The sequence below is a fragment of the Cephus cinctus genome, unplaced genomic scaffold (genome assembly GCF_000341935.2).
Source record: "Cephus cinctus unplaced genomic scaffold, Ccin1 Ccin1_scaffold0577, whole genome shotgun sequence".
Classification (NCBI taxonomy): Eukaryota; Metazoa; Arthropoda; class Insecta; order Hymenoptera; family Cephidae; genus Cephus; species Cephus cinctus.
In genome coordinates, this window is record NW_014333226.1 from 587,396 (window position 1) to 597,340 (window position 9,945).

The 9,945-nt window shown below is 37.6% G+C and overlaps 5 protein-coding genes across 9 annotated transcripts in view; 1 reads left to right on the forward strand and 4 right to left on the reverse strand.

The window, feature by feature from the left end:
* LOC107268658 (serine/arginine repetitive matrix protein 2) overlaps window positions 1-1,207 on the forward strand; it is a 15,744-nt gene extending 14,537 nt beyond the window's left edge. The window contains exon 16 of the mRNA XM_015741652.2: window positions 1,125-1,207. Coding sequence (XP_015597138.1) covers window positions 1,125-1,154 — 30 coding nt within the window. The 3' untranslated portion in view covers window positions 1,155-1,207. The remainder of the gene's footprint in view (window positions 1-1,124) is intronic.
* LOC107268659 overlaps window positions 1-3,576 on the reverse strand; it is an 8,051-nt gene extending 4,475 nt beyond the window's left edge. Inside the window, exons 1-8 of the mRNA XM_025085949.1 lie at window positions 3,537-3,576; window positions 3,158-3,481; window positions 2,920-3,081; window positions 2,325-2,839; window positions 1,861-2,243; window positions 1,394-1,778; window positions 1,044-1,329; window positions 663-982 (exon numbers count right to left, since the gene is read on the reverse strand). Of these exons, the coding sequence (XP_024941717.1) occupies window positions 663-982; window positions 1,044-1,329; window positions 1,394-1,778; window positions 1,861-2,243; window positions 2,325-2,839; window positions 2,920-3,081; window positions 3,158-3,481; window positions 3,537-3,540 (2,379 nt within the window). The 5' untranslated portion in view covers window positions 3,541-3,576. The remainder of the gene's footprint in view (window positions 1-662; window positions 983-1,043; window positions 1,330-1,393; window positions 1,779-1,860; window positions 2,244-2,324; window positions 2,840-2,919; window positions 3,082-3,157; window positions 3,482-3,536) is intronic.
* Window positions 17-633, reverse strand: LOC107268664. The gene has a single exon (XM_025085958.1). The coding sequence runs from the start codon at window positions 508-510 to the stop codon at window positions 70-72; it is 441 nt and encodes a 146-aa protein (XP_024941726.1). The 5' UTR covers window positions 511-633; the 3' UTR covers window positions 17-69.
* Window positions 3,577-3,590: 14 nt separating the features above from the next.
* On the reverse strand, window positions 3,591-5,310 carry LOC107268643. Of its 2 annotated transcripts, XM_025085954.1 has the most exons (7): window positions 5,187-5,310; window positions 4,869-5,114; window positions 4,529-4,806; window positions 4,327-4,464; window positions 4,044-4,269; window positions 3,871-3,968; window positions 3,591-3,796 (listed from the first exon to the last, which is right to left on the reverse strand). In XM_025085954.1, exons 1-7 carry the CDS (start codon window positions 5,244-5,246, stop codon window positions 3,622-3,624), a joined length of 1,221 nt encoding a protein of 406 aa, XP_024941722.1. In that variant the 5' UTR covers window positions 5,247-5,310; the 3' UTR covers window positions 3,591-3,621. The 2 variants fall into 2 exon arrangements, with proteins under 2 accessions (XP_024941722.1, XP_024941721.1); XM_025085953.1 differs by having other exon boundaries at window positions 3,871-4,269.
* On the reverse strand, window positions 5,303-8,569 carry LOC107268660 (modular serine protease). Of its 4 annotated transcripts, none has more exons than XM_015741657.2 (10): window positions 8,506-8,569; window positions 7,999-8,158; window positions 7,752-7,939; window positions 7,467-7,683; window positions 7,135-7,254; window positions 6,746-7,074; window positions 6,436-6,687; window positions 5,943-6,368; window positions 5,580-5,881; window positions 5,303-5,506 (listed from the first exon to the last, which is right to left on the reverse strand). In XM_015741657.2, exons 1-10 carry the CDS (start codon window positions 8,540-8,542, stop codon window positions 5,390-5,392), a joined length of 2,148 nt encoding a protein of 715 aa, XP_015597143.1. In that variant the 5' UTR covers window positions 8,543-8,569; the 3' UTR covers window positions 5,303-5,389. The 4 variants fall into 4 exon arrangements, with proteins under 4 accessions (XP_015597143.1, XP_024941719.1, XP_024941720.1 ...); XM_025085951.1 differs by having other exon boundaries at window positions 5,943-6,383; XM_025085952.1 differs by having other exon boundaries at window positions 6,427-6,687.
* Between the last annotated feature and the right edge of the window lie 1,376 nt (window positions 8,570-9,945).

Below are 9,945 nucleotides of genomic sequence, written 5' to 3' on the forward strand. Positions count from 1 at the left end.
AAACTTTTTTTTTTTTTTTTTTTTTTTAAGTTAGAATGAGATTACACAATATTTTGATCTCTACTTAAATCACCTGCGTGTGCCAGATATGGTGTTGCCATTGGGAAATAATATCTTAAGGGTATTTTCTTTCATTATTCCACTACATTTTATAGGTGCCAATATACTGGCTACGACATTTACGGTACTCTTGTAGTGCGAGAACGTGAGGGTTATCTTTTCCTCTGCTTCGTTTTTCAAAGGAATTGGGAAGAAGTAAATTTCACATGTATCAGAATCGATGCTGGATATCGGGTTATCACCGTACAGTTGAAGGCAATTGAACATGTTCCCTTCCAATTCTCCTTTGACAAATATTGGAGCTTCTAGACTAAATCGACCACGCTGACTTGGTACAAATTCTATTTTAAAGATGGTCTTTTCGGCAGGTTGTAATTTGCAAATGATACATAGGTCGGTCATAGTTGATTCTACGCCATTGATCCATTTTATAGTAAACGGACAATTCATCGTGTGAAAATCATCAATTCGTATGATGAATGATGTTTCTCGGTCAGTATTGTTAAATACGCACAACTCATCCTTTATGGTTATCGTCAAATGATCATTTTATTTTGAGAAAGATTAGATAAATCTTAGTAATAATCTTGTATAACACAAACCTGATTGGTAGTGACATTAAAATGGAACACAAGCTTGCTGAAGGATATAACGTGTCCGGCAACAGTACAATCAATGTATATTGTTGGTAGTGTCCGAGGAAAGCTTATCAAGTCGATTCCAGAAATATTACTGTAATGTTCCTCACGTGGTTTCAGGAAGTCATAAGGTGTGTACATTCTCTGATTTTCCATGAGTATGGGTCCCAGCAATTCGTTTATCATTATTGGCAAATAGAAAGCATAGCTAGCCAAATCAATGGGAACGAAACGCAAGTAAAATTCAACCGTGTCAGAAGGTGCAATCGTTATGGACTTTGAACCTAAAAATAATGTTAATTAGCATTTTTGTAAATTAAAAAATTTTACAAAAATTCAACATACCTATTCCTGGATCATTGACTGTAGGTGATAGAGCTACACAAAATTCAGGATACTCGGTTACGAGAAATTGTATCTTTGCAGTTGCTGTTCCAACATTCGCAACAGTTATAAGATGTATCTGAAAAGCATCAGCACTGACGCGGCCCATTTCAATGACTTCCGGTGAGAACTTTAGCATTGGAAAGTTTACTTCACCATTTAACTTTAATTGCAACTTGAGGCACTTTTGTACCATCACGTGGACGTTTACTGAAAATCGTAAGCAAGCATCCAACTTCAATCGAACCTAAAGAATTTAAAGTAACAGGTCTTATTAAGCGTGACAATTATATAGTATGCCAAGCACGCACTTCCAAAGTGGCAATTCCACGTGGTGGAATTGTTCCATGATCGGGATAAACTTCACATCCATAAATTAGAGACAGAACATTCACTTCGTACATAACTTCAGTGAATTCTGCGTTGTGAAGCACACCGATACCTGTAGTCGTTATGTTCAAAGGTATTTTGCCGAAATTCAAAGTATCGTTTATGAAGGCAACATTGGGAGATGACAAAATGGTATCCAATTTTAGGGACGAATAATTTCCACCCTCGCTGCTCATTGTCACTTCGGCCTGATGCGACTTAGCAGCGTTCGGTTCGTAATTTACACCGACGAGTAAACTACGGTTCCCACGAACTGTACCAAAAGACGGTTCCACCGAAAAACTGGCTGCTGCAGGAACTTGCCATCTAGACATTTTTAACAAGTTGAACCACAGTGACTTTGTTCCATGTGACCATTGTTCATTCAATTTTTCTTCGGATGATTTACCTAAACGTTGTTCTGGCATCCAATTTATTTCTGATTTGCACGAAACTCACAGTGGGTTGGTATGTTTCTTCTGGTAGATAGCCCTGGCCAAAGACAATCTCGCGCGTTCCTAAAGTCAAGTATTTGTAAACTACATCCGCTGTAATTGCCAGCTGATAGAAATGATTGTCGTTTATTGCGTAGCCAATGTATGTGTTAAATTTTCCAACTTCCTGTGCTCGATACTCGATCAAATTTTTCTCAAGAGATCCCGGACGCAGAATCATCCTGCTTCCGTTTGGGAAACGAATACATTTATTGGCACAAGTCAGACGGACCATAATTGGAAATTGATTTCTATTTTCTATCGTCAGTTCACGATAGTTCATACTCTTCGGTGCTACCTAAATAGAGAAAAAATAGTTGATCGTTGTGAATAGAAAAAAAAAAAAATATTACTTATATTTAAAAATGACAATGCATACCTGCCCATATGAGAATATCGTTGGTGATACCTTCACGTTATATATTTGAATTGGAGATAAGGGCACCAGAATCTCATTCTTGGCTTTAGCTATCAATTTTTCATTTTCTGCCTTTGATATTTTCTGAGCTACCGATTCTATTCGATACCTTGGAATTCCAACAACACCACAAATCAAGTCATCGTAGCTGTACGTTTCTAGCATGTTTTTTCTCAAAATTGATTTTTTTTGTGTTTGAACGGTGCGCAGGTACTTAGCCCAGTAATCTCTTTCTTTTATCTTACGTGCCATTTCCTCGGGAGAATAAGTTTCCGCGAGATTTTCACCTGGCAGGTATTTCAATTCTTCGGAAGATACCGTCGATGACTTTTTATATGGTTTCAGGGATTTCTGAGTATCGTTCAAACGAGCAGATGTTCCGCCGGATACTTGATTCGCACTTTTACCATCTAACAATTTATTAGAATTAGCTTGAACAGAGGATACGGCTTTGTTCGTTTTCAACGATAATAAACCTAAAGCAATATTGTAAAATATTCTGTTAATCCAATAACGTCCTCATATCTTGTCTTATAAAATTTTGCATCCAATTTACCCATAGTATATTTTGTTTTTGACTTCATCTTAGGAATGTTGATATGGTGTACAAAACACGGCACAGTCGATGTATCAATTGTCACATACTTTTTGATTTTACCTCCGGATCCATTTTTTGTTTCCCCCATTAATTCAAATGATAAAGTCAGCGGCGAGGTGGCTGCGATAAAAAAAAAGAGAAATTAAATAAGTATATCATGATATAAGGTATTTATATTATATCAATATATCTTTACTATTGAATTTTCCCTGAATCGTGATTCGAACTTCTATGGATTTGGTCGGTCTTATACTACTGCTCTTTGGCGTACAATGGACGCTATGCTGATTGACGAAGCGATACAATATAGGTAAGTGTATCGATGAATTTCGTATACAAATGACACGATCGGCAATTTCTCCAATGGTTAATGTTTCCAAGTGAAGTTCATCGGGTGTAAATGTTAATCGCGGTTTTTCGACTTCGCCATAGAGACACAGCCTCACTGTTTCTTGAAAAGAAGACTGAGAAGGTGTCTTCTTTAAAGAAATAGTGCTGCGCACCGAGGACGATGGATGTGCTAAAAATGTAAATAAATTTGTATACTGTATACAGCAGAGCTGCGATATACATACGCATATAAATGTTTTGAAACGATTCTTCGACGTTTGAATCCTTTTCTGCATCAGCCTCTGTTAATACAATGCAATAAGAGAAATTTCATGAAAATTTATATAAAAGTTGATTTTTTAATGTCAATTCGTTATACGCACTTATCACGTCTGCTACCTCGGTACAATGTACTCTTAGAATACGAATGAAGACCATGAAATCTTGACACTCGGTGGTTTTTAAATGCCGAGTCTGATGCATTAACTTAGGCGTTGGGGAGAAACTAAATTAATAGAATTGGGGTAGCGAGTATATACTTTTTTTTTTTAAATTAATTATCGATATACAAGGTCTTACACTATTCTGAAGACTATTCCTTCGAAGGGCTGCATACGTCCTTCCGTCGGATAAATTTTGAAGGCTCGATAGGCCGGTTGAGTCTTGGCACTGATAGTCTTTTGAGGACAATTATTTAAAGTAGATATGAAATATCTGTAATATACAGAACAAGAAATAGATCTGCAGATCACCTTAATTGAAAACAATTCATTGTCCACCTCGCCTAGAACGACGAAGCTCGTTATTTGGGAGGACAGATTTCGCAGTACTAATGTATTATAGTTTTCCGTGTTCATGAAAGTCGGAGAAAAGTCAATCAAAGTGAAGTCTCCAGTCATATTCAAATGATATACGACTAGCCGAGGAATTATGATATTGACTCTTATCGGAATGCGTACATTTGGAGTCGATTTGATCCTGTAAAGAGAAATTGATGTATATATGTATTATTAACGAATAAAATAACTTTCTCACCAAAATTCACTATAAAATGTTCCTTCCTTAGTCCCAATCAGTTCCACCCGTAGTTCTATATGGCTGTATAATCTTACTACTCCGCGCGTCGGTTTGACGTTAATCTCTAAATCATTTTTACCCAAATCGACTGAAAATCTATAAAATTTATAAATACTCAAGTAGTCCTGTTTTCATGGCTTTGGTATGTCGGTAGTATCACCTGGTACTTTTACCACCATTGTTCATAATAGTCAGTATCTTTACACCGGACGAGCAACCAATATCCACTATTCCAAAATCAATACACGATGGCTGCATGGAAATGCATTCAGTAGCTAAGCTGCAGACTACATGATAATCTACAAAAGTTCCATTGATCTGTATAGGAATCATAGCATGTAGAAGAGATGGTCGCTTGTAAGAATATTCGACCTGTCTTGAAATAGTTAAACCAGGACTCAGCAGTACTCCGCTTTCTAGAGTCCGAATTTTAAAAGCCTGCAAAAGGAGTTTATGGGGCTCGGGATTATGGCAACGGTGGAGAATAAAGGTAAACTCACTATAGAATTTGGTGCGCAGATTCTAATAAGAGCTGGCTTGTTGCCTGTATTTTGAATAATCATTAATTGGCGATATGTGGTTCCTTCACTGGCATCTCTGAACTCCATGTAACTTGGTGTTATGCTAATATTATCGTGACCCGTGAATTCTAGAATTTCGATGGATTCTGGAACATTTTGAACGTCCGAGCCTTCTTGTACAATTATCACTGAACTTCTTACGCCTTCATTATCTCGCGATAACCCCTTTAATACAAAGAGACACTTAACCTATGAAAATTTTTAACAAATATAAAACAGAGATATCTGGTTTTTTACACCCAAGTCAGTGCTCTTCCTGTGTCCTGATTTTGTCGAACTAGTGTGAATTACTGACATTATTAGACATTAATAAACTCTTCAAGGTCTTTTTGCAAGAAAGTAATAAAATTGTATAGATATTACGCAATAAGTGTTTTATTTGTTGATATTAAATAAATAAGAGACGATCTGTTTAGTTTGAACTTATTTATTAATATCAATCAAACTACTGAATCCATGTTCACGATATCCGTATTTGGTTTCAGCTTCATATCGGGTGGTCCAACGATTGCAACTGTGTTTAAGATTTGCTTGATCCACGTACGGTATACTGAAACCTGTAATTGTACAATATCATTGTGTATTATTCAATTGTCAAAGTTTCCCGTGCGATATAAAAATTGGCGTTACCTTTGTAAAAACTGTATAAAACATCGGATCACAAAAACTTGTTCCAGGTCGACGAGGACTGATAGACACTACACCATGAACTTCCCAAAATGTTGAATTTGGCTTTTGCAAAACTAAACCACCTCCACTGTCTCCATTACAAACACTAGTTCCATTGCCCCAACCAGCACAAAAGGAAGTGTAGGTCAAGTATTTTCGAAAATCTCTTTTTTGCTTCTCACGACACATCTCATCGGAGACTAATTGAACTGTCGTTACTCTCAAAATGGAACTATACGTGTCGTTCTCCGTAACTCCCATGCCTGCGTTAATAGTACTTTTTATTAATGCTGTTATCAAATAAGTATAAATATAATTTATTACCAGTAACTAATCCAATGTCACCAATTCTCTGAGATACATCCTGCGTGTTTATCCAGTCTATACAGGCCGGACTAATAACGGAGTTGATAACAGGTGGTTTATTGAGAATCAATAGCGCTAAGTCCGAGCCATAATTTCCTTCGTGATCCTGATACGAATCCTGTACCTCAATCCTTTCCACGTTCAGAATTTGAGCATCTCCTCCTAGATTACTGAAATTACTCGAATAAGCAGCTAAAGCTACTTTAATGGTATCCACTGACGTCTTCCATACGCAATGACCAGCAGTAAGTACAACGCGCTCTGCTATCAGAGTACCGCCGCAGAAGAAGTCCCATTTCCCATCATCGTGAGAAAATAATGTAGCATGCCATGGTAAAGATTCATCAGGTACTACTTCCCAGCCTTTGACTATCAACGCAGCAACTAAAATAATATTAACTATTAGAGAGAAAATAATTTAGTCATACTTTATCTCAATTACAACTGAAACCTGAAGATTCTCTTCTTCCGCAAATTGGATTACAGCTCAATGGCAACTGGCTCCAGGTACCATCGTGAAGACACGTGACCCTAGTAACGCCCTTCACGCGTTCGTAATAAGCTGGACATTCTAAAGTGACTTGCGTACCAACTGGAACCGGTGACTCACACGAGATCCAACCTTGATGAGGTCCCCACTTTGCTTCACAGCGTTTAATTACACCCCCCGATTCCACCGGGGGACACGTTATCGTGTCGGTACCTTGCGATAAAGATATAATTAGATCTAGATCACAAAAATATTCTAAAAAATATTATACCTGTGGGACAAGTAGGGACGGATGGAAGCCACGTATTATCTTGACAATAAATGCTACTAGAACCTTCCAACGAACCCTCCACGTCACACGTATAGTCCAATCGTGTCAGTTCTGCCACAACGTCACCAGGTCGACACTCGGGACAATTTACAACGGTATAATGTGTTCCTGGTTGGGCTGGAGGTAAACGACAAGCTCCCTCTGGTAAAGACACGCCGCAGATTGTCTCCTCTTCGTCGCTCCAGTCATAACAGTTGGGCTGTAGATTGCACGTAAGATTCTTCGAAATGCATCCACCGTACGCACATCTGAACCAATCCTGCGGACAACTTGTGTACATTTTAATTAATATAATTGTAGAGAAAAAAATAAACAAAATTTGTACTTACTCCCGCGACTTGCACATTTTCGAATTCTCATCAGAACCGTCTCTACACTGATGGACTCCATCGCAAACTTTACTTTCTGGTAAACACTGTCCTTGGCTGTCACAGCTGAATTCTCCGTCTCTGTAATTTAAAATAATTTTTTACCAAATTTTGATTTCAATCAATAGGTCTGTTCTCGTTACCTACACTGTCTGCACTTTTAAAAAAGTGTAGATTCTCATTGGTTACTTAGAAATATTATCCAATAAGAAATTGCACTTTTTGAAAAATGCAGATAGCCTAGGTAACGAGAACAGACCTATTAAGTATATGTGATTGTCTATTATTCTAACCTGCATTTATAATTTTGACACTCATCTCCCACACAGTTGATTGCTGCACACACTGCATCATTCTCATCCGAGCCATCAATGCAATCCTTGATACCATCACATATTACTTCCTGGTGTACGCATCCTCCATAGAGGCAATGATACGTGTGCATAGGACAAGGATATTCGTTACACAGTATACTGCTTTCATCGCTACTATCCAAACAGTCTGGATATCCTGTTGTTAAATCGGGTCAATGAATAAGTGAAGTTAGTGTCAGGATACTTGCGATGCAATCATCTTACCATTGCAGATTTTTGACAGACTAATGCACTCGGTAGAATTGACACACTGAAATTCACGATCCGAGCAAATTTCAGTTACTTGGCAATGGAGCTCGTCGCTGCCATCAGTACAATCCTGAAGACCATCGCACCTGGAATCTCGGGAAACGCAAGCACCGTAGGCACAGCGATACATAGAAGTTGGACACCTGAAAAGATACTTTGACTTTGGTAAATTTAAAAGAAAATACTAATCTTTGTCTCTTACACAACGTGCTGGCACAGCTTTCTAAGTTCGTCCGAAGAATCTGGGCATTCCGGTTTTCCATTGCATACGTCGCTAAGTGATATTCTGGATCCATCGACGCAAATGAAGTGCTGTACTTCAGGTTTTGCAATTTCTCCATATACTGAGACGTTCTCGTAGCCTGTGGCGAGTCAAGGAAAATTATACATTTCTTGTAATATTGTCAATGTCGAATGTCATTGGTTATCAGCAAATATTGACGCAGTTGCGGAATCCGTCCATCTGCTGGTAAATTTTTTGGTGTAGGATTAGATAAGAGACTCGAAGTAAGAACGTTACGTGGTCCTACGTGTCTAAGGTCTTTTGAATCTATACGTTATGACTCGTGATATTGAGTGTTTGAGTGTGCTTGTGCAATATTTGATTCTTGGAGCTTATAGAAATTTGATATGATATCGACTTTTTACCAGGAACGAATCGTGACTTTGTAGGTGATACGAATTTTGATAGAGAAATAAAAATGGATACCTAAAGTTGTGTAGAAAAAAATTAGAAGTGTATACATCTTTCTATGTACTACATTATGAATATAAGATGTGCATTTATATACGGAAATCATAATGGAGTAGAATTATTCATTGCATCATCCGTTGAGAATTCTGTAGGGAATAGGTAATTATCACAGTATTCTCATGATAATGTAATTTTACTGAAAATGTCATTCATTATGTTAAGTATAAAACTTAGCGTTATCTCGAATTAGTGATATCTTTTGTACTACTGAAATTATCATTTAAATATACTTAACGTGTTCAACGGTAATAACGTATACATACAGTAACGTCCAATTGAAGTGCAACACTTGAATTTTTGTATATTTCTGTGAAATTATGACCGATTTCGAAAAACCAAAGATACATTGTTTAGGAAATTTCCTTACCGTTTGAACGATAAAGGTTTTATCCCGTTCGGATACAAAAAATAACCGAACGGCTTAGATGTTGGTAGTATCATTTCCAAATACCAAAAGTTCCATTGATCTGTATAGGAATCATAGCATGTAGAAGAGATGGTCGCTTGTAAGAATATTCGACCTGTCTTGAAATAGTTAAACCAGGACTCAGCAGTAGTCCGCTTTCTAGAGTCCGAATTTTAAAAGTTTTTTCCGTTTTTAGAATAGAAACGAATTAGAATAGAATTAGAATAGAATAGAAAGTTTTACCATTTCCTTCAGGGGTTGGAGTGAAATAGTGCATTTTGGGACTTTTTGAAAAGTGCGTGAACTAGCAGTTCTGGAAGGAAATTCATATTTATAATTATGACACGAATAAGAACATCTTTCGGCAGTCAAAAAACACTCCCATTGAATCCCTGTAGCATCACTCTAGGGGGAGCTACACCCCCTTGAAGTGAAAACACTTAATTGGCCATAACTTCCGAACGTGCCGGCTAATCTGGTCCAGTTTCTGCGTGATATCATCTTTACTGATACTGCAGATTCTCACGAAATTATTATTCTCGGAGATGATCCCGTGATGGAGATCTCGAGACATCGCAAGCGCGCCGGAAGCTTCGCCGCCATTTTTCATTAGGAATGCGATGAAAGAGAAGTTTCATATTTATTCCACGTTGTAGCTGAGATTTCAAGGATTAAAATGCGCTTTTAAACGTCCAAAAATGAGTTTGCTAAGGGGTTAAATTTTTCATTTGAAAAAATGCCTAAATATTGCGAGTTCCGCTCGAGGCGCTCGGGGGACAATTGCTTGGCGCGCGTGGTAGGGTAGTAGTCCTCCGATCGGGATAAAACCATTACCATTCAAACGGGAAGGAAATTTCGTAAATAATATATCTTTGGTTTTTCGAAATCGGTCATAATTTCACAGAAATAGTCAAAAATTCAAATGCTGCACTTCAATTGGACGTTACTGTATATGCACAGAAAAATAGTACCAGAAGTGGTAATGACAC

Coding starts and splice junctions, on each gene's coding strand:
- LOC107268664 (XM_025085958.1), bottom strand. CDS start 510: ATGAATTGTCCGTTTACTATAAAATGGATCAATGGCGTAGAATCAACT.
- LOC107268643 (XM_025085953.1), bottom strand. CDS start 5,246: ATGTCAGTAATTCACACTAGTTCGACAAAATCAGGACACAGGAAGAGC. Junction 4,807..4,868: donor TCTGCGCACCAAATTCTATA/GTGAGTTTACCT, acceptor CTCCTTTTGCAG/GCTTTTAAAATTCGGACTCT. Junction 4,270..4,326: donor ACATTTTATAGTGAATTTTG/GTGAGAAAGTTA, acceptor TTCTCTTTACAG/GATCAAATCGACTCCAAATG.
- LOC107268660 (XM_015741656.2), bottom strand. CDS start 8,542: ATGTATACACTTCTAATTTTTTTCTACACAACTTTAG. Junction 8,159..8,505: donor TTTTTTCTACACAACTTTAG/GTATCCATTTTT, acceptor GACTCGCCACAG/GCTACGAGAACGTCTCAGTA. Junction 5,507..5,579: donor TTTATACAGTTTTTACAAAG/GTAACGCCAATT, acceptor GTACAATTACAG/GTTTCAGTATACCGTACGTG.